General features: G+C 33.3%; 1 protein-coding gene across 1 annotated transcript in view; it reads left to right on the top strand.

Moving 5' to 3' along the window:
- Positions 1-24930, top strand: part of LOC115877471 (myosin-VIIa) — a 123333-nt gene that overhangs the window by 36694 nt on the left and 61709 nt on the right. The window contains exon 2 of the mRNA XM_030893625.1: positions 8794-8838. Within this exon, the coding sequence (XP_030749485.1) occupies positions 8821-8838 (18 nt within the window). The 5' untranslated portion in view covers positions 8794-8820. The remainder of the gene's footprint in view (positions 1-8793; positions 8839-24930) is intronic.

Here is a 24930-nt window from a genome sequence, read left to right on the forward strand (position 1 = left end):
TGGTTATACAGGGTGGTCCGAACTGTATTCCGGAAACATCGACATCATATTCTGTAGATAAAAATAAGTAAAAAAGTTCGTATAAATGTATATCCTAAAATGCTTAGTTTCGGAGATACAGGGTGTAGAAGTTTCATTTTTATTTTGATTTTTTCCAAATAATTTTTGAAGTAACGTCAATATTTGGATAAAAATTGGTGTCTGGGAGTTTTTTGGCATAAGATATTTGATTTTGATGTCAATATGACTCCTATTTGTCTCTCACACACCACCTATATGTCTCTCAATTGGTTTGAAGCGTAATAACTTTTCATCCGTACCTGTATAAAATTTACTGAGTGAAAAAATACACTCTTGATAATATTATTTAGATCGGAAAGAGTCAATGCGTATCATTATTGGCAAAAAAATAAACACGTTGAGTAGATAGTTATTTGACTGAAGTAAAAAATTTGGGAAATTTTTATTTTTTTATATTATCATTTTTTTTGCCCCTTTAGATATCCTATTAATAGTATATAAGAAATGAATAGGTATAAGAAATGAAAGGGGGGGAGCGGTTGATGGAATGCTGCGAAGAAAAAGATCTTGTCGTCACAAATACGTGGTACCAACTACCACCTCGACGCCTATACACGTGGAGGTCACCGCAAGACAACGACAACCATATAGTTCGCAATCAAATAGATTACATCTTAATAAACCGGAGATTCAGAAATACGATAGTCAAAACCACCACACTACCCGGAGCCGACGTAGAATCAGATCACAATCCGTTATGCGCTAATGTCAAACTGCGATTATCAAAAAGCAAGAAAAAGAAAGCCACCAAAAGAATTGACCCAAAACTACTTAAGGATGCCGATACGAAATCCAGCTTTGAGCAGCATCTAAATGACCAACTGACTAATTCCTCAAACTCAGAAGACGTTGAAGAAATGTGGTCGAGCATCAAAGAATCATTCAAAACAGCAAATAATGCATTTCTTCTGCAACCAAGAGTCACAGCAAAGAATGAATGGATGACAGAGAATATCTTACAACTAATGGAGAATCGCAGGAAATGCAAAGTCAGTGGAGACCGTGATGGCTATACTTCTTATCAAAGAGGAGTTCGAAACGAGATAAGATTGGCAAAAGAGAAATGGCTAACGGAGCGTTGCGAGGAGGCTGAAAACTTTGTTCGTCTGGGGGACAGTTTTCATCTACACAAAAAAGTAAAAGAAATTGCTGGTATCTACAACAAAAGACCTACAACCACTCTTAGAAATGATCAAAACGAACCGATCATAGACCCAGACGAGTTACAGGAAACCTGGAAATCATACGTGTCCAGCCTTTTCAGTGACGACAGAACGCAGAGTACGCCCGAAGTTATTAACAATATACCGGAGGGACCGAGCATATTGGAGAGTGAAGTAAGATATGCCATGAAACTAATGAAGAACAACAAAGCTCCCGGGCCAGATGATATGTATGCAGAGACTATACACATGCTAAACGAAAATAACATGAAAAAATTAGTCAAGCTTTTCAACATCATATATGACACCGGACAACTCCCTAAAGACTGGCTGAGATCCACGTTCATCACTCTTCCAAAGACGGCCAATGCAAAATTATGTAGGGATTACCGACTGATAAGCCTCATGAGCCATTTTTTAAAACTCTTTTTACGCATCCTACATACTAGGCTATACAAAAAATGTGAAGCAGCCAGTGGGTACAGTCAGTTTGGATTTAAAAATGGGTTTGGCACGAGAGAAGCTATATTTAGTCTACAAACACTGGTCCAGAACTGCCTCGACCGGGGAAGGGATGTATTCATGGTGTTCATTGACTACGAAAAAGCGTTCGACAATGTGAAACATGACCTGTTGATAAGATACATGCAAGACCTAGGACTAGACAATAAAGATATCAGAATAATAGCTAACCTGTACTGGAACCAAACTGCCGAAGTAAGGCTTCAAAATTTTAAAACCACCGAAGACATTGAAATAAAGAAAGGGGTAAGGCAGGGCTGTATTCTCTCACCTATGCTATTTAACCTGTATGTAGAAAGAGCGTTTGCCGAGGTAATGTCAATGTGTACAATTGGTATAAGAGTAAATGGCATCCCAATCAATAATATTAGATATGCCGATGACACAGTAATCTTGGCAGACAACGCTGACGACCTTCAAGCACTTCTGCATATGGTTCAGGAGAAAAGTGAGCACCTGGGCCTAAAAATTAACTCAAAGAAGACCAAGTTTATGGTGGTTAGCAAAAATAACATCCCTGCCACCCCTTTATATCTAAACGGCATTCTAATAGAGGAAGTCACTAAATTTAAATACCTAGGCTGCCTCGTTACAAACAGATGGGATCCAGAAGTCGAGATCAGAAGCAGAATTGAACAAGCTCGATCAACTTTTCTTAAACTTAAAAAATTCCTAACGAATAATGATCTCAGCTTTCAACTCAGATATAGAATGGTTAAATGTTATGTCTGGTCCGTCTTGTTGTATGGTGTCGAAGCCTGGACTCTTAAAGTAACCTCGATAAACAGACTGGAGGCATTTGAAATGTGGACTCTTAGAAGAATGTTTAGAATCCCTTGGACAGACCTGGTAAGAAATGAAGAAGTCCTTGGAAAAGCCGGTCTGACTAGCCGTGAACTATTCGACGCCATTAAGAAAAGAAAGACGTCTTATTTGGGACACATCCTGCGTGGTCCTCTCGTTATGAATTCCAACGTCTTATCCTACAAGGAAAAATCGAAGGAAAAAGGGGAATAGGAAGAAAAAAACTTTCATGGCTCAGGAACATTCGACAATGGACGGGAATACATGACTTTATGTCTCTCCAAAATGCTGCTTTAAATAGAGAAATCTGACAGGATGCAAATGGACGGTCGCCTACGCAGGAATCTGCTTGGCACTTTAAGAAGAAGAAGAAGATATCCTATTGAAATAAAGTAATAAAGACCGAATACAAAGCGCATCCGTATAATGAGGCGCTACAATAAACCTGTGCCCCAGATTAAGTATTTTTTCAGTTGGGAATACATTTTTTACAAAAGGCAACAATGCATTTGAGAAAAAAAAACGAAGTCTGATAACGTATAGCCCGATTAAAGATCCGAGGTTACGGGGGCGTTTGCCAATAAGATGAATTAGGTGCCACATCTGTAAGTTAATCTGTGCCCGTATTATGAAATATACAGGGTCCGGCATTCTGTGTTCTTGTTTTTTTAATAATTCTTTTAAGAAAGCCTGAAAAATATATATTTTATGTTTATTTATTAGGATTATGTAAAGTGATCTGAAAAGAAGCCAAAAATGCAATAATATAAAGGGTGTTCCATTTAAAAAAATTATTCCGATCCACTCACACTTTTTTGAACCATCCTGTAAAAGTAAAAATATTTTTCGGAATTACATCCTAGTACATAGGCACTTAAAGGAAATTCCCAAGTTTTTTATTCTAAGAGCTACAGATGTCCGACACTATTGCCGGACCCTGTATATGCTCAAACGCTGAAGTTATACTTCCAACTTCCACTGTGCTATCATAAATCAATGGCTAAACAATCTATATTTAAATTAAAACACTACTGCAATTAAAATTTGAATTGAACTAAAGATTTATTCACAACAATTATTAAGCGAGCTTCAGGGGATAATTTATAATAGACAATCGGCAAAGTTATGCCCTCAAGAAATTCGATTATGTTTCTTCCCAGTTGCCCGTTTTATTTTTTACCTTTTTTAATTTAATAACCCCAATGCGAGAATTCCATAGATAAAAATATTATTTAATGTAAAATATCTATAAAGGTTCTCTCGTCGACAGATAACGAAAACATAACGATGCGCGATGTAGCGAAATAAATCAGTTATGGAGAGTATTGGAATAAAGAGGGAATTGTAACTGATGCTAAGTTGTATTTACTGTTTTTTAAGGTTACCTTCGCTGAACCGTAACCATATTCGAAATAATTTGGAGTTATTTGAAATTTGGGTCTATATAGTGTTACTTTATTGGTAAATTCAAAAAACTATGGAATATGTTACGATTGTACAGTGTTCGGCAAAGAAATCAGCAGACGGGGAATACGTTCAAATTTAGTTGGCTCGTATGAATAAAAATGAGCAAAACCTTCTACTTGCAAAACTTGAATAAAAATGTAAGTAAAAGGTTTTGCTCATACTTGTATTAGATGAAGCATGAGCATCTACTCACGTTTACGTATTTGCTCAACTTGTTATGAATAAAATGTATTGCTTTGCTTACTTAGTTGAGCATATGCTCCAAAATTTTTGCAGCTCGTTAGTACGAGATGCACCTTGCAATAAGCTGGTCATAAAATAGCAGAATTCGTGAATTTACGTCCACAGAAGCAATACAAAGTGTGAAGGGAAGCTAATTGGTGAGATTTTAAATCTCTTTATAGATTTCAAGAAGAAAATGTAAATTGGATGGCAACGTACTTTTTGGGAGAAAATCTTAAAAGAAGAGGAGGCGCTCTTTCTTCAAATGATAAAATGAAGGTTTTCTTGCGATATTTGGCCAATCCTGGATTTCAGATGGGTGTAACAGAAGAATTGGGAATCGCTCAATCGATTGTTTCAAAAACAATTTTATTTGTAATGAACAAAATAGTTGAAAAGTCCATTTATGGATCAAATTTCCGTCAAGCCAACCCAAAATAAACGAAGCACAGCAAACGTGGCAAGAAAAATTTCAGTTTCCAAGTGCTATTGAAGTGACTGATTGCATGCAAGTTCAGATTTTGAAACCGAATCCACACGGTGATGAATACGTCAATAGAAAGGGATTGACTACTTTAAATGTGCAGGAAACATGTCACCCAGTGGAAATGTTTACTAGTGCTGATGTTAGTTGGCCGGGTTCTGTACACGACGCAAGAATTTGGAGGAAGTGCGATATACGTGTAACTATGCAATAGTTTCCTGGTGCAGTACTACTGGGTGATTATGTTTATGGCTTAGAACCGTGGCTAATGACTCCGTTTAGAAACCCTAATAACGCATTGGAAAGAGCTTACAACAGACTGTTTAAGAAAGGAAGGGTTATAATTGAAAGGTGTTTTGGCCAACTTAAGCGCAGGTTTCCAGTTTTGAAATATATGTATGTGCCGAGTTAAATTAGAAAAAGTTCCATCCGTCATTATTTGTTGTATCGTGCTTTACAATATTACCAAATACTTGAGAGATGCTGCTTTTGAATATAATGCAGAACCAGACGACAATTATCATAACGGTGGTGACTACGAAGTAGAAGATGGGTTTCTACAGCGTGCACGAGAGAGACGGCTTGAAATAGTAAATGTTATTCTTGGTCAAGATCTTAGATAAAAATGGTGGGTTCATGAAAATTAAATTAGGAGTAAACAAAATGAATATTTATCTATAAGAAAAAAAAATGAAAAAAGCCTAAAAATGAAATGACCAAGCGCAAATGCTCATTTTATTGAAGCAAATGCTCTTCATTAGCCAATCATTATTCATATTAACTCGAGTAGATGCTGATACTCCGACCTGTTACTCTAAGCTCTTGCTTGGAGCGTTTGCTCATACTCATGAGCATTTGCTTTCTTTTTATTCATACGGGCCATTATTATCTGTTAAATGGCAATCATTTTGCTTCTGACATGAAGCAATGGGCTTGTGATGGAAGGTTGTAATTGTGTATCTATCTTTTATTATTATAAAATGTCTATACCTACATATGTGGCGAATTCATCTATCCAAGAAAATCCTATGGGTATTTCGCCACTGGAAGAAAATCTACAAAATAAAATAGCAATTTTTGGTAAACACTGATGCATTAATCCAACGGAGACTAATTGTCAGCAGTGGCTTACTGATGAACAAATTTTTCTAACGGACAAAAAATGCTTAACGTTTCGGAAAGTATATCTTTTTTTCCGTCGTCGGAACCAAAAAAATGCAAAGATCAAAGAAAAAAACTATTTAAAATATCTTAATACAACTATTCGAGAACACTTTAGTTTTTTTTTAAACAGATACGTCTACAACATAGATAAATGCAACAAGTTTAGATTGGAAAGACCGTAAAAATTTTGGGTCGCGAAATTATTTTGGGTCGCGACCGTTATACGCGATCTGGCGCTGCTATAGCGGTCGCTAAGAACAACGGCAAACAAAAACAGAAATAATTTTCTCTTGTCAAAGTCAGAATCTTCAAAAATCGTAATAATCTTTCAAAACCTAAACCGCTCTCATTAAAGAAATTCCGAAAAGTGTTTATATAGCGTCCATTTTCAAAGTAATTATTGCTATCTTGTGAGTTTAATTCAAGTTTTATTTACTCCAACCGGTGATAATTGTGAAAAAGTGGCATTAAAAACTTAAAAAGCTGTGCTGTGAACTGTGAACTGCAAAAACCATCGTGGATCGTGGCATAACATCGATTTCCAATGTTTCATAGGTATTTCATACATGCGTCCTTATATAAAATAAAGTTTCTTGTATGCAACACACTGTATTTTATTTATAAAATTTAACGAAAATAATAATAAATTTGAATAAACAATATTTGGCGATATAATTCCGGAAAAAGCCGAACCGCTCCGAAATTTTCAAAAGTTTTGGGTCGCGACCGTTGCAAGAATAGCGCCAAATAGTGTTTACATTGTCCTTATGGGCACTTTCCAATCTAAACTTGTTTCATTTATCTATGGTCTACAAAAACCATTGACGTTCTGTTAAAATGACATTATATCAAGTTAAACTTCAAAATTAACAATTACTACCTGATAACAATTACTTAATAAGGTAAAACCAAAAAGCTTTAAAACTTTCTGTATGATAATTTTTAATTTGTTTTAAATTTTACGTGTGTTATGTTTATTCATGTGTTCTTTAAAATCAAAGAAGCGATTGCCATAGATTACTAACATCTACAGATGCATGAGCAATACATTAATTTTTATTAGATTGTATTAAAAAAGCCTCTTATATTTTTCTTTTAGAGGCTATCGCTTCTTTCATTATAATTTTTGCATTGTTAAAATCTATTTTGTGCCCTGTGTCCCATGCATGCTGCCAAATCTTAGTAGTTAATTAATTGCTAAGATTATTACTTAATCTATTAATCTTTTTATTAGTATGTAAAGTTTCTAATGCTTTGCCTCCTGCGATAGAAAAAAAATTGGCGCCGCAATGTGGTCAATTTTGTCAAATTAGCCGGAAAAAATATTAGTGAAAATTACTTAACTTTGATTACTAGCTATATCCGATTTGATATGTTAGGTATCATAAAATTACATTAAAAATATAATTAATAAGAACAAGTCGTATACAGGGTGTATAATAATTAAAAACTTGGAAAAGTTTCGTTATTTTTTATTTTAAATAGATTTTGGTCGCGATCATTTGCATATGTTAGATATTTACAAATTATCATATTATAAGAATAATACTATGGATCTTACAGATTTTGCTAACAGTTGCTTTTAAAAAGTCAACAACCTCCAGGCATTTAATATGGGCAATACATCCTAAAAATTGCCTCGACTTAATAGACGGACTAGGACGGTAAATTTGTAGGTTTGGTAAAGTTGTCTAATGGTTTAACTATCAACTTAACTTTATTTAAAACTGAAACCTCATAAGACTTTTTTCTGCTAGTTCATTAAAAAAATGTATATTCTAATAATTTAAAAAAAAATCTAACCATATCAAAATTATTTACTCATATTTAATACTCAACAGAAGAACATTAATGTCAAAAAACTTACCAACAACAATTGCTCTTTCCATTTTAGATAGTATTAATGACATATAACTTTTTGCACGGAATACGCAAATTAAAAATTTTATTCATGTGCAAATAACAACATTATTTAGTTTAATTTGTCAACTATACTACACTTTCAATCAAAATAACAGTAAGTTCGCAACGACCTTTGACATATTTGTTAATGAAATGTTTTTAGCAACTATTTCAAAGCCTACTTATGGAGTTTTTGAAGCCGCTTAACCTCATCAGATTTTTTAATATTTTCCTGTTAATTTTTAAAAACTGACCACAGTGCGCCGGGAGGTACGTATAGCCGCCCATACTAAAATATGTTAATATCTCGAAAACTGCGACTTTGACTGATTTTGATGTTATTACAAATTTTGTTGCAAATATTATTCCTAATCTTAATTTGAAAACCGCGTTTCGCTAGCTACTGTAATTTTGGAGTTACGATTTTTTTAAATTTTTAACCCCCTCCTATACCCCCTTACCAACCCCCCACCCCCACCAAAAACTAATGGCCAGATTTTCGGGTGCCACAGTATTTTTGTGCCAAATTTGGTTAAAATCGGTTCAGCGGTTTTTGAGTTATCGTGTTACAGACGGCAGACGGACAGACAGACAGACACCATGAAAATATTTTGTATTTAGGTCTTTGTGTGTAAATAACTCATTTTGAGTGAAATTAAAAAACATTTTTTTTGCCGATCTTAATAGCCTACCATACCTATTGGTATGGTCGGCTAATAACTTTCTTATTACATTTTTAGATTTCCTTTTCACTGGGGAAATACTCAGGCTTTTTTCAAGAAATGAAGATAATATTTAAGATGGGTTTATTATACGTTTATTAACCTCAAGGTATATGCAATGGCAAACCACCTTGAGTATATTTGCCTAGTACAGCGTACAGCCTCTTCGGATTCAATAAAAAATACAATATAATGCGAACTTTACTTTAACTGTAGTTATTACATACCTGACCATTTACATAATCATTATCTTTTGTTGCAGGACTTTATATGTCAAACCTAGCCCAAGATGGTTATCGTGACACGGGTAAGTCAAACACACATATTTTACTATTATTATTAGCTATAAATTAATATGTTAATTATTTACTTACGATACTATATTAATAATTAAATAAAAAAAATACTGTATTATCGAATTTTAAATAATGACGATCAATGACATTTACCATCCACTATACAGGGTGGTCCGAACTGTATTCCGCTGATCTTCGGCAGCATATTCTGCAGATAAAAATAAGTATAAAACTTCGTATAATTGTATGTTCTAAAATGCTTAATTTTGGATATACAGGGTGTAGAAGTTTCATATTTTTATTTCGATTTTTTCCAGATAATTAGTAACGTTAATATTTGAATGAATGGTGCCTGGGAGTTTTTTGCTTGAGAAATTTGATTTTGATATTAATATGACTCCTATTTGTAGGGGGCGCTATCTACATGTGTTTTAACTGTTATGAAAAGTAATATCTTTTCGTCCGTATCTGTATAAAACTACTGAGTGAAAAACTATTTTGTCTGGTTCCGGTTTTGTTCTTCTTAAAATAGTCTGAGTCTTGAAAACAACTTTTATGTGATACCTACTGTTTGGCTATTCGTCTGATCTTTTTTTAATGTCTGATCTTTTAAAATAAATAAAGGCAATGGAAGCCCGAATTTCTTTTAGTATCTGGTATATTAGTAACTAGATTATATTTTTATAATTTATCTAGTTATACCGGGTGCGTCTCAAAAGAGGCTCACCCCGCTCACTCCTATAACTTTTTTATTTTTTCAGATAAATAATCGAGACTTGGTATGTTAGAATACGACATAAATTAGGATTGATTGAAGTATTCAATTGTTTTCGGTCACATCCTGTTTCACCGGAAATGACCACAATTTTTGATTTTTGAATGACACCCTCGGTATTTTGTTACTTTATTCGACACTCTGAACAGAACGACATATCATATGTCAACTTTTGACATTTTCGAATATGGTTTATTTGAAATTGTAACATGCGATTCATAACGACAATTTGACTCGAAATACCAAGTGTGTGGTACTAAATTATTCCTAAAAAAGATGCTTTTTCCAAATAATATGTTAATGAGCCACTTTCGTTCCATTTGAAAAAATTGAATTATGATTCAAAATACGTTTTGAGCATTTTCTAACTAGCCAGGAGAAGACACTAAAAACATTAGACGCTCAAATCTATTTTTCCAAGGCTCCTTGATTAAAAATTCGTGTTTCTAACACAGCCATGGCACTCTAGATTGAAATAACTTTAAAATGCTATTTTGTCTTAAGCGAAAATGTCAAAAGTTGACATATGATATGTCAATCTATAATATTAATATCCATAATTAATATATAATATATTATAATTCTATCGGATAAGCTAAAAAAATATCGAGGGTGCCATTTAAAAATGAAAAGTTCTAGCCATTTCCGGGGAAACACGAAGTGGCCGAAAAGAATTGAATACGTCTATCAATCCTAGTTTATATCATATACTAACATACCAAATCTAGTTTTTTTATCTAAAAAAATAAGAAAGTTATAGGGGTGAACCACTTTTGAGACGCACCCGGTATACCTGACATTTTTGGGACAATTATCATACTCTGAATCACATACCTTTATAAATCTGTTACCAGAAACTATTATTTAGCTGTCACTTACAGGGAAAGTTTAATTATATTTTTATATATCTAATAGAAATTTGTAGAGCTAAATACAATCATAATTGTACAAAAAAAACTACTTCACTGACGAATTGATACTTGCCATTCATCTCAATTGACTTACAAAATAGCAAACACACTCATATATCAATAGTATATATTGCATAGTACCCCATAACTTATATATTTTACCGTCGACGATAAATTTCAAACACCCGTTAGATTTTATCTTCTGTCAATTCGAGCTGTTGGTGCAGAAAAGAACTTACACGTCGCTTACGACAATTTACTAGTCGCGTTCCTTTCCTTATCGCGTGTACGTAATACGTGTAATTTATTCATATACACACACTCGGGACAGCGGTACTAACGCATATCATATTTACACAACGCTGACAATGGATTGTTATTAAAAGGCTTTATGTTAAGGCACATAAAAGTCGCTGCTCGCAGATGTCTTATGGGGATTAGAATGGTAATGATGTAACGATAAAGCACGAATATAATTTGTCTTTAGAATCAGTCGGTTGTTCGTTTGTAACTGTACTGTCTGGCAGAGTAAAAATAGAGAGTGCTCATTTCAATTTTAGACAGTGAACGACTGGCAATACGGTAATCGCAAAATAATTAAAACATTCACTGATAAGAAAATTTAAAATTATACTTCTTTAGTGTCGTAATTATACGACTAAGTTCATTTCAGATTATGTATTTTTACTACATTAGTGTGTATTTTTACATTAAATGGACATGTATTTTTTTACTCTGTCAGATTTAATGTGTATTTACCATGTATTATTACACTATAGATATATCAAAATGAACAGGAACTAGGAATTGGTAAATTGTATCTAAAAGATGTTTATAAAAGAAACTCATTCGATTATTTAAATATCTTTTAACTTTCAGTGTTATTGTTCTATAAAAAGATCCACAACTCAAAAATAATCAAAAATAGATTACTTAAAAAAATATTCAGTCAAATAACTATTTAAAAAAAATTAAAACAGAATTAGTTCAAGATTTTATGTCCTACAATGTAATCTGTGAATGAATGCTATATTTCATAAATATTAGAAACTTACCTTCTGAGATACATTTTGCTTTTACGAGTTTTTCGAAATTCAGATGAACTTTTACATTAAGCTTTTGAATCATATTTAGGGTTACTACAGCTTCCTAGAGAATAACTGGAGGCCTAAACACGGCAATACCTTTCAGTAAAAAATGAATCCCTATGTATCTTCTTTTTCTAAAACTACTACTACTCTTTCCTACTTGCTTTAAATAGGAAACAGGAACATTTTAAATTTAGTGAGACACTTAAAATTATGTCCCTGTACAGGGTGGGTCAAATTCGATGCTTTTAAATGGAAACACCCTTTTCTATAGGAGATAGACGAAAACTAATATCGGTGTCTGGAGCTCAATTTTTATCAAAAACATGATGGTGATCTGTTACCATTTCGGAGTTACGGGGTGTTTTTCAAAAATGTGCATTTTTAACAAATGGCTGTAACTTTTTTGCTATGGAAAATTTTGTATTTCTATGAAAACATTTCCAAAGCACCTTTTTACGTAGAATTTAATGGTTTGAAAGTTATTAACAGAAAAATTGATTTTTTATTTGGGACACCCTCTATATTTTTAATTAACTGAAAAGAATTTAAAATTACCTTTCCAAAAATATAGCACATTTGATATTTTGTTATAATCCCCTTCGAAATACAGAATTTTTAAAAGTTCGCCTCTTTTAACTAGTAGGCTTTGGACCCCTTATTAATGATATGCCCTTAATGGAACTCGAAAACATATTTTTCCAGCAAGACGACGCACCGCCTCTGAACGCTGAAGTTATCAGCCAATTTCAAGAATAATTGAATAGCTAACCAAGATCCCAGCCGTTTGCCGTCGAGGCCGCCTGACTTAGTGCCCATGGATCTAATCCTATGGATAATATATTATATATTATATAAGATTATATTAGATAATATAATATATAAGATATTATTTGCGGAAGAATAAAGGTTCTTTATTCTTCCGTATAATCTAGACAAGAATTAGAAATACTTAGCAGTTATGAGAGTGTATCTTTCACCCCCAATGAGTTAATGAACTCCGCGAGAAATGTTCAAAAACTGCCCCGTCTGTCCATAACAGAAGACGGTCGATATGTCGAACACCTGTAGCAAAATCTCATGTCTTGGTTTGCTATTTATTTTTATTGTTATTAGATATAGTTTAAATGTGTTGATGTTGGTTAAATATATTTTAAATTGTTATAAAATTCTGCATCTCTCATAGCAAATATTATTTTCGTTTTAATTGATGCTCACAGCTAGATTTTTTTTGCATTACAGCGGGTGCCGTTCAAAGCCTACTTATTTAAAGCCGGCGAATTTTTATATACTCTATAATATCTCGAAGAGGAATCGAGCAAAATATCAAGTGTGTTATATTTTTGGAAAGGTAATTTTAAATTCTTTTCAATAAATTAAAAATATACAGGGTATCCCATATAAAAAATCAAATTTTCTGTTGATAATTCTTAAATTACTAATTGTAAAAAAATTATACTATACCATTAAATTCTTCGTAAAAAGGTGCTTTGGAAATGTTTTCATAAAAATACAACATTTTCAATAGCAAAAAAGTTACAGCGATTTGTTAAAAATGCATATCTTTGAAAAACACCCTGTAACTCCGAAACTGTAACAGATATCGATACGCGGATTTCACCATCATGTTTTTGACAAAAATTGAGCTCCAGACACCGATATTAGTTTTTGTCTATCTCCTATAGAAAAGGGTGTTTCCATTTAAAAGCGTCGAATTTGACCCACCCTGTACATCATCTCTTATATGTATTTACCCGTTACTTCCTTTTGAAAAAAGTGAAAACAGAAGCAATTAAAATTAATTTATAGCGACAGTAGACGGAGAGTAACATCTGAGAACTTTTTCCTCCAATATACTTGAACTAATTTTCGATATAATAAGCTACTAAAACCCATACAGTATAATTTAAGTAATTAAACAATCATAATCTATTCAATTCAGAATTAATAATTATATGTATTTGTGTGGAAAACAAATAAATAATTGTTACAAACTAATTAAACGTTTGTACATCTTTAATATAATTTCTAGGTAATAAAAAAACAATAAACAATTAAGCCACTGACATAAAATATAGCAAGTTTACATAATAACGAATAGGGGCAACTGAATAATGAGATGTAAACATTTCCTGTGTGTTATGATTTAGTTACGCAAAACTCTTTTACATTAATAACATTGGAAACCTTCTGAAGTCCTTGATCTATTTTATAATTTGGATCTTCAAGAAGAATAATTTTGTATCTCCATGAATTATCCTATTAATATTTATTTTTATATGTGGATGTTACTAGCACTTTTTAAAAAATTATATAACTAAATATCTAAATCTTTATAATTTCGTAGTTTTGTTTTACGGTGTTAATAAATGTTATTAGCTATGGTTATTAGTTATTAAAATAGTTTCAAGAATATATCTATATCTATACTAATATATAAAATCCTTAAGTGACTGACATACTGATTAATCACGATCCTGCTCAAACCACTCAACGTAGGAAGCTCGATATTGGCATACAGGTTGATTCTGGGGTGTAGAGGTTCGATAAGAAGGGATTTTTCGAAATTCCAGTTCCAAGAGGGTTAAACCCCCCCTCAAATATTACAATATTTTTTATTTAAAAAACCGTCAAGTTTCCGAAAAAACGCTTAAACACGTATATTTTATTTTGTTTTTTACATATTTTAAGATTTTTTAAAAATGTATACAGGGTGTTTGGAAAAATCTGGTCATTGATTAATCACGATCCTGCTTAAAGCGCTTGACGTAAAAAGCTGATTTTTGGAAAACGGATTGACTTTAGGGTGTAGAGGTTCGATAAGAAAGAATTTTTCGAAACTCGAATTCTAAGAGGGTGAAACTATCCCTCAAATATCAAAAATATATTTTATTTAAAAACCGGTGAGTTTTTCGGAAAAACTCTTAAATACGAATATTTTATTTTGTTGTTTTACATATTTTAAGATTTTTTATAAATTTATACAGGGTGTTTCATAAAATGTCACCACTGAGTAATCACGATTCTGCTTAAACTGCTTGACGTTTAAAGCTGATTTTTGGCAAACGGATTGACTGTGGGGTGTAGAGGTTCGATAAGGAGGGGTTTCTCGAATCTCAAATTCCAAGAGGGTGAAAACGCCCCTCAAATATTACAATATTTATTATTTAAAAAACGGTTAGTCTTTCGGGAAAACGCTTGGACAAGCATAATTTATTTGGTTTTTTTCACATATTTTGAATTTTTTTAAAAAATCATACAGGGTGTTCCAAAACGTTGGGTAATTTCTTAACCACGATTCTGCTTAAACTGCTTGACGTAAATAGCTTATTTTTGGCAAACGGATTTTTCGAAAGTCAAATTCTAACGAGATGAAACTACTCCTTAAATATTACCAAGTTATATAATAATATCGCCATATTGTTTTTTCTCATGCTGACATAAATGTGAGAAAATTTTATCCAGTTTGTATGTTAATGAAAATTCTTGATTTGCTTTATCATCACCATTATAAATGATTAATTCGACTCGAACAAAGTCGCTGGTACACGCTAGTTTCTAATAAAAATAGATAAGTTATAATAATTATTTAATATCAAGAATACTAGATACGCTACTGAAACACCTAAGTCATATTGACGAATCCTAATTGTTTTTGATAAGGAGTAAGGAGTAAGTAAATATAATCACAAATGCAAGAAAAAATGTATAATTAGTTAATTCTAAGTGAATTTCATAATTATTGGTTTACTACACGTAAAGTATACCGGGTGCGTTTCACAAGGCTCTCCTCTCTATAACTTTTTTTTATTTTTTCAGATAAAAAAACGAGATTTGGTATGTTGGTATATGACATATTAGGATTTATTGACTTGTTGAATCCTTTTCGGCCACTTCCTGTTTTATCGGAAATGACTACAACTTTTAATTTTTAAATGGCATCCTCGGTATTTTTACTTTATTTGATAGACAACACGGTTACAGATTCGACAACTTTTGACATTATCGTTTAAAACAAAATTGTATTTTAAATGTCAATCTAAAGTGCCATGTCTGTGTTAAGAACACTATAATTTTTAATCAAGAAGCCTTGGAAAAATAGATTTGATCGACTAATGTTTTCAGTGTCTTGTCCTGGCCGGTTAGAATGAGTGGGAGGGGGGTTAATCACTGCGACCTTACAGATCTGTTGTGTTCTTCCTGGTCGGGAAAGATGCCCAAATCGTATTTTTAATCACACCTTATTTTTTTCAAATGGAACGAGGGTGTGAACAACCAACTCATTAGCACATTTGGAAAAATCATTTTTTACGAATAATTTAGTACCACACACTTGGTATTTCGAGTCAAATTGTCGTTATGAATTGCATGTTGCAGTTTCAAATAAACCATATTCGAAAACGTCAAAAGTCAACATATGATATGCCATTATAATCAGAGTGTCATTTTCTATCGAATAAAGTAACAAAATACCGAGGGTGTCATTTAAATATCAAAAGTTGTAGTCATTTCCGGTGAAACAGGAAGTGACCGAAAACAACTGAATACGTTAATCAATCCTAATTTATATCATACGAAAAATAAAAAAGTTATAGAGGTTAGCCACTTTTGAGACGCACCCGGTATTTATCTCTGAACAAAACCATTTGTATAATAAGTAATAAATGTCATAAACTAAAGCTCAGAAAAGTCCAACAAATCTGCGGAATTTCATATCAAATTCAAATGTGTAATACACAAATAATATAAATAATATATTAAGACTGCTACTAATGTTGATATTTTGATAGGTGATTTATTTATGTTGTCATTTTAAAATTATAGCATATTTATAATGAAGTTAAATAAGTTAATTGTCTTTATTACTTATCTTCATAAAGAAGAGGTTTAGAACAGTAATTATAATTTGCCATCTTATAATTATCTTGAGAAATGGTCGACCATTTAAGAAGGAAAGGAAAACGAGGAATAAGATGATTAACTGATGTAGTTTACTTTTCTGTGAGTAACCTTTTACCATTAAAGATACTTATAAATTAATGTTTTTTGATGTATATACAGCGTGGTCCGAACAGTATTCCGGAAACTTCGGTAGCATATTCTGCAAATAAAAACAAGTAAAAAAGTTCGTGTAAATGTATGTCTTAAAATGCTTAATTTCGGAGATACTAACAAGGCATTGTAAGCTGAATAGGCATCTAAAACTAATGGGATTGACGGACGAAGCTATGTGTATGTTCTGCCAATCTGAAGAAGAAACAACAGAACACATTTTATGTCGGCGTAGTAATAGGCAATGATAGGCTATTGCCAGACAAATTGCTAAACTTTGTGGAAAGGATAGGACTGGAGAATGTAACCTAAGGATCAGAAGAGGACCACAATAGATCTGAGAAGATTGCAGTGGATCAGACCGAGAGACACCGCTAGGAATCTAATCTAAAACTTATGTACATGTACAGTATCTCTCAGCTCAAAATTAGTCAGTTTTGAGCGTGCATGGTCGCGTGACAATTTTTTTTAAGATTGTGTACCCTCTGAGTGGTGAACCATGCGCCGCCACTTCAGTCTCTCCCTTTAAAACTTTTTCTCGTTTTGTTTTTTACCGTTCCAACCGATAAGCCAAAGCTAATTTGAATGTCCACAATGTCAGTGCGGTATCGCCGACACGATCCATCCGTGCGATACCCTCGCTCGATTCAGATAAATGAAAAAAGGAACAGCAGCCGACAACAAAAGAGCTAGCGGAAATGCCGTTCACGGTTTAGTGGTCGGGGTTTCGACCAGCCTATTTCTCTTCCACTCTTCCATCTTCTGCGTGAATGTTTTTGTGTTTTTTATGCGTACCATTCCACCGGAAGTTCCAGAAATGACGAGTGTAATACCAGATACCAGTGACGTATCGTATAGGTAGGGTTTAGGCAGGGGGGGGAGGGGGAATCATGGTTTAAAAAAAATAAACAAAAATCAGATTTTTTAATTTAAATCAGATTTTTTTTATTTTAATTCACAACAATATTTAAATCGGATTTCCAAATGACCAGGACTTATTTCCAATTAAAGACCTATCCTAAATGCGGTTAAATCTTTATAACTGTGAAATGAATAACTCTCATTTCTTCAGAACTATTGGTAATTAAGACCATGTCATCAGCGAGTCTTACATGGTTAAGATATTCTCCATCTATTTTTAATTATTTGTTTGTCCAGTCTAGTTGACCGAAGATTTCTTCTAGTATTGCTGCAAACAGCTTTGGGGATATCGTGTCTCCCTGTCGTACTCCTTTGGCAGTTGGGAACGCTGGGGTTGTTATCATTACTGTTTCTTTGGCTTCTTTGTATTTTTGTATATATTGGCGAGAGTTTATGGAGTTTCGAGCGAATATATAGAAAGTAGCGAAATACCCATTTTCTGGATAGACTAAAAAAACATAGATTACTAATCTGGTTAGCTATTTTACGCAAAGTACATGATGACATTTCTTTGTGCGTTTTAATGTTGTATTGTTTGGTCAAATAAGAAGATGTAAAATGACAAGAGTGCGAAAACTCTCAAAGATATGGCGAGACAAAAACATCTAAACACTTTAAAAAAAGGCTTGTTCACTGCCTAATATTTCCTATATTGATGTATGGCTCCTGGACGATGAGACAATCAGAAATGAAAAGAATTGACGCAACTGAGAAGCACTGTTGGCGACGAATGCTTAGAATTCCCTGGACTGCCCGGCGAACCAATGAATCCATAATCCAAGAACTGAACATCACAGAACGTCTCTCAACTTCTATACAGTCACGTATCCTTAAATATTTCGGTCACGTTATGAGGAGGGATACTGACTGTATGGAAAAAATCATTATACAGGGCAAGGTTCCAGGAAGGAGACCAAGAGGCCGCTCGCCCTCCCGATGGATAGACCAGCTATCCAAGATCACCCACAAGCCACTGCACACGCTTGTACATGAGGCACAAGACAGGGAATTATGGAGACAAACCTCACACATCACCTCACCACTACATTCCTTTTGTAGGAATAAAGACAGAGAGAGAGAGAGAGAGAGAGAGTTTAGCCATAGTTTGTTATGTTGTTCTCGGCATATGGTTAATATTAATTCAGTTCAATAATTAATTTTTGAATTTGATTATAGAGAACATTATTTGATATCCCAAAATGTTGATGTCCAAAAAAATTATTGGCTTTTTAAACCAATTAGAGAAAATCGATAGCCAAAAAATCGGACGACTCAAAAGACTTATTCTGTTATTCCAAACTGGAGATAATCGTAACAGTACCTACCTTATTCGTACTTGTGTAGGTCATACGACCGCAATTTGTATTCAAAGCCACTCTGACGAATTCCGTACGCGAATTAAGAGGTCACAAACTAATACATCGATTTCGGAATGCACCGATTGTTGTTATTGATCGTTTCCATTCGACTTTCTTCAATTAGTTTGCAATTTTCTTCGTTCGGGTTCGTTCGCTCATTGATCTATCGTTTCAACTGTCGAAAAAGTCGGTATTTTTTTTTGTTTAAGTTGTTTCGTTGCTGGACTAAAGAAAAATCGATAGTTTTTAAATGTACCCTAGTTTTGACAAAAAGAGTGGTGGTTGAGAAGTAGAATAATGCCTCCAACGTTGGTGAATTCGAAATTTGATGGTACCAGTGTTTTCGAGGAAAGGATTACTTTTGGAAAAGACGAAATCTCGTTGTTAAAGGTACATTTTTCATTTTATTGACGAGTTTATTGTAGTCCAGGAGGCAGTAAAGATTTTCGGTACTTATTTTCCCAGTCAACAAACACCGATAAAATTATTCCGTATCTTATTCTAAGCAAATTTCATAGATATGTAGGGGGGAGGGAGTCCGATGGGTTGGGACGGAAAATGTATTGTAAAGTACAAATAGACTGCACTTTATTCCAGCGATAAAAATAGTCTTATTAGTGAGAGATGTGCAGTTAAGAAAAAAAAGTCTGGCTAATCTGTGAGAATGAATATATCCGGCCACTGAAAAATTGGATAAAAATTATTGAAACCATTATCCTTCCTTTTGCAGTTCTAAAAATTTGCCAAATGAGTTTATATTACAATAATTACTGCTGCAACATATGTTCGACTATAGAACATATCATAATCATATCGAACGTCCCAAAAACCTTGCCAGACACGTCCAACGCTTGTCAGGTGCGCTAAATTCGGCATGATCAATTATACAGGATTTTACAGGTGATTGACTTGTCATAGTTTATGGTAAGAAAAGTAGGTATTGGTTTAGGGTGAAATTTGACTATGGCTAAAAACACTTTTCTCAACGTTTTGACCCCAGGAATCCAAAAAAAACATGGTTTTAGAAAATCCGTCCATCATCAAAAAACTTCTTTCGGTAATAACTTTGTAATTATCAGAGATATAAGAAAGTTGTGTTAATAAATGTCAAATATTTGTTGTAGGAAATTTAATTCTCTACAAAATCGATCTCTTGACTTTCTTTTGTATATCCCTTAGTTTTTGAGTTATAGCAATAAAAAATCTGGTCAAGGTGACTTGTCCTAAACTTCTCATCATATGAATGTGTTTGGATCTAGAGCAATTTTTGAAATTAAGAGTAATGTTTCCCGATTTTGCTATATTGAAAATCACGAAATTGCAGAGTGTTAAAAATTTTCGCATCTAAAATTGCGAAATGTACGAAATGATTTTGAGTCTGGAGGGGCTTTCGTGACTGTAAATGACAGCCAGACATGTATTTTCTATGAAATTTTCTATGTATTGTTTATCATGTGACAAATTTCCAAATCCAGGAAAATAAGAGCAAAAATTGTGTAATTTTTACAATTTTCAAGATGCCGCCGTTTATGATAGTATCAAATAATATGTTAAGTTTAAAGCATGGGAAAATAAGGGTTATGGATTTCAAAAATCTGTCAAATTTTTGCATCCGAAAATTTTCAGCCAGACTGACTTTCCTCCATTTGGGATGTGCCAGACTGTTATGTCCATTAATAAAATGATTCACTTTAATAAATGTCAAATATTTATGACTGGAAGAATAAGTGGACTTTTTTTATTTCAATTCGAAAACCCATCCAAAAATTTTAGCCAGACTCACAAATTATCATTTAATGTCACTATCCGAACAAACTATGATATATTCACCCAATGGGAAAATAAGTACAAAAAAAAATCACTGCCTCCTGGACTAGTGGTTTATGTGTGGTTCAAAGTGGCCCAGGTGGATCCACAGGGGTCTATGTTGACATAACAAAAGGCGGTTCACAATTTTAAGTGGGGGTCCACGAAAAATTATCTAGTTTCGATAGTAAAGAACAAAAATGTTGACTTGGCTTTACCTGTCAATGTAGGCAGATAATACACTACCCAATAAAAAATAAGGGAGCAAAACAGAATTCTTATTTTTCGGTAATTTCTAACAAACTATTTCGACGAGAAATGGTTGTATAGAGTTGATGGATCTATCAACCAATTTCAAATTTACTATATTAATATCTTTAGTTTTATCTGTTACACTGTAGATAATTATATTATTAATGTTAATAACTAAGTGAAAATTAATTTGTCATAAAGTAATTTACGATAACTATTAATTAGCTAGTTACTTAACAGTTTTAAGATTTTCTTGAACATTAATATGTACACATTCGATATAATTGATTTATATCATATTAACTCTGTTCTTTTTCTATTCCCATCAAAATTTCTTAGTTATTGGAGTTAATGCTAAAAAATAAAAGTAGAATTTTTAGTATCCAAAATTGCTTTTAGTAAAATAAAAACGCAGTGGGATCAGAATCCATTGAGACAAAAATCACAATGGCTCTTTCCTCCAACCCTAATTTACTTAATAATGAGAGTGTTGCAAAGAGGGTATCGAGACATAGCTTTGCTTTGAGGATTCTCTCGGAGAAGGTAGGCGAAGAAGCTGCATTGACAGCTTATTATGCTTTTGTGCAATCTAAAATGAGATATGGCTTGTTAATTTGGGGAAATTGTACTGATATAAGTAGAATATTTCTGCTACAAAAAACATGTATTCGAAATATATTTGGGATGAGCCGTTCAGAAAGCTGCAAGAGTGTTTTTGTAGAGAAGGGTATATTAACGCTGACAAGTATGTATGTTTACGATGCCTATAGGTTTGTGATCAGTAATAGAGATCTCTTTGCAGGCTTTGTTAGTGATCACGAGTATGATACCAGAAATAAATAGAGTCTTATTATACCTAGGAAATGCAATTTTACTTATATACAGAAGAATGCTAAATATTCGATTATAAAAATATTTAATAGTGTCCCCGCAGAGTTACAGGTCATGTCTCATGGAAAGATAAGAAGTATACTAAAGGATTATTTTACCAAGAAAGCATGTTATAGTTTGACGGATTTTTTTTTCGATTCGCATTTAGTGAGCATGTTTTTGTTTGTAGTAATCAGTAGTAATTATAGTAAATGTAGTGTGGACTCTTGGAGTTGCTGCTACTCATATAGTGCAGTTAGAAAGATCATTTATTTTGAACTATACAATAATTTTCGAATCATATATTTTATATTTTTTGTTGTCAAGTATTATTCTCGTTTGTCTTCCTTATTTAATTGTATTTATTTGTATTTTATATTAAGTCTTAAGTTATGTTTTTTGCCATTTTCACAATGTTCCATGCCTGCGGGCTCTTGTAACTTTTGTTTAATCGGAACAAATAAATTAATATCAATCTATCTAAGATAGCTTTGAGTTTGAAAAATTTTCTTTGCTATAGTATTATAGATATACATAAAAAAGAATGGGGCATGCTTTAGTTGCAAGAAAAATAGGCACAATATTTATTGATTCATATTGTTTCGATATATTACTTCAAATGTTGTGTAATACACATTTTTTATACACTAGATTTTGTTTTGTGGCTTTTAGTGCTGTTTCACCAAATATTTTTTTTCCAATTAAAGAAAGTCTCAAATTCGTACATTGAACTTTTCTTAACAGTTTTACACTTGATTAGTATTTAATTGTTTTGGTTTTGGTGTTTATAACCAAAGCTACATGTTGTAGGTTTGCATCGGTATCTAATTTTTAAGCAACTTTCTTAGATTAGAGGTAGTTTCCTAATTTACCCAAATACAGGTATGTTAATAAAATAAAATGTAAATTATCTCACCGCTATATAAGAATGTTTTAGCTATATATTAGGAACTTAAATGCAAACGAGTTAAGCAAATACATTTATATTATTTAGTATAGAGTAGTTAGACTAGTTTTTTTCTTGAGGATTATCTTTTAATAAAATTACAAAAATAAGTATATGATCTTAAAAACCAGCTTCTAAATCTTTCGCTGTGAATTGCGAAGATGAAGAGTTTTAGACCTCTAATTGTTTTTTTTTTCATGAATTTTTAAGATATTTTAGTAGTTATTCTGCTATTCTGGACGGAGAATAATCCAATAAATCAGAGATCACTCGATCCAGCCCTTCTTATATTACTTTAACCCCACTTTTTTATTTATTTAGATTGAGTGCAATCTTATTTCCAAGCCAATTTTGATACCGTTTTTTTATCGTATTTTACTTTATAGGATCTATCATGGATCTATACATATACGAAGTATATTAATTATAGTTCAGTCTCAGTTATTAACAAACTACACAAGTTACCGATTCCTCTTCCCGGCCTGGGCCAATGAGGCGGGCTAGATGACCCCCTGAGAGTAGATCTCAGTGGATCAAGAGTACTGAGATATCTTCGACTGCTTCATGAAGGATTTGCTCCAGAGGAAGCAAAAGCGGAAACACTCCTCGAAAAGGAGAGTAAAGGAACCAAAAAACAGCATCTCCATCGAAGGGCAAGAGAGGGAGCGAGAACCTCTCACCTCTGTTCTGATAAAGAGAGAAAAAATCCAGGATTGAAAGCTGTCCAACAACAAGAGGAAGTAGGGACATATCACCAGTTTTGCCAGAACTCCCATGTAAGGACATCGATTTGGCCAATCATCAACTCAAGGGAGGACGGCCATGTCAGGTCCTCACAATAGGAATTGACCTGAAATCCAAGGAGGCAATAGAGAAAGAGGGATATATCCTTTATTATATATTCGGGACAACACCGGTATCAGGTCTAAGGAGAGACCAAGTTAAAAAGGTGGAGAAAATGGAGACAGATCGTCCATTCTTCCACTTCACGGGTACCTCAGCCGAAGATAAGCTCTTCGACTATGTAGGGCACGGAGGGCCAAACCCAAACTGCGGAAGGGCTATAGATCATCTCATCCTCGAAGGATGAGATGTCCACTCTTCGGAGAAAGAATATCTGTTGTCAGAGGAAGATGGGAAATACCCTGTGCCCCATACAACAGGACAATCCCCATGTTTGATGAGATATAGACTGTATGATGAGTTATAACTCAAGAAGGGGGGACACAATAGACCTTTAAGTTCGCGGTAAAATTTTAAAACTTGCGCACCTAATTTTCGAAAAGCCTAAATGATATAGTACTTCCTAAATGTAATGCCTTCTATATTTAACTGGGCCTAATGAGACTATACGTTATATCATTATCTTCTTAACGGAATCTTTCATTACTATATTTTCCTCTTCTTTCATTACACTCTTCTGACTGACATTATCTGTAGAAGTAAATTTCGTCAACTTACCTGGTTCCTACCCGTACGATAAAACAGTTAATTGTGTATATTTTTCGGCACAACAGGTGATCAACACGTAACAGATGCGCTACAAGCTATAAAATGAAGGATACTTATGAATTCTTCAATAGTGGTTTTGGGGTCACACTTTTGTACTGAGAAAATCAACATTTTTTTTTCGGACAAAAATCAATCACACTAAAAATCATCTTTAAATATTAAGGAAATTTAGATGAAAAATGCCGTAGATATTCACAATATTAGCATATTTATGATTACGAAGATTATATCTAGTATGCTAATATTGAAGCTAGATTGGAAACGCATTGGACATCAGATTTAATTTTATTAATAATATTTCAAAAATCTGGGTGTTTAAATATTGGAGAACTGACATTCATATTTTTCTTCACTTTTTGGGACCTCGCTTTTGCTCAGTCATCATATACCGGGTGCGTTTCAAAGTGGCTCACCCCTATAACTTTTTTGAATCGTTTTCGGCCACTTCCTGTTTCACTGGACATGGCTACAACTTTTGATTTTTAAATGGCACCCTCGGTATCTTTTTACCTTATTGGATAGAAAATGACATTCTGAATAGAATGACATATCATATGTCAGCTTTTGACATTCTCGCTTAATACAAAATCGTATTTTAAATTTCAATCTAGA

This window comes from Sitophilus oryzae, unplaced genomic scaffold (genome assembly GCF_002938485.1).
Source record: "Sitophilus oryzae breed Bouriz unplaced genomic scaffold, Soryzae_2.0 scaffold_1494_pilon_pilon, whole genome shotgun sequence".
Taxonomy (NCBI): Eukaryota; Metazoa; Arthropoda; class Insecta; order Coleoptera; family Curculionidae; genus Sitophilus; species Sitophilus oryzae.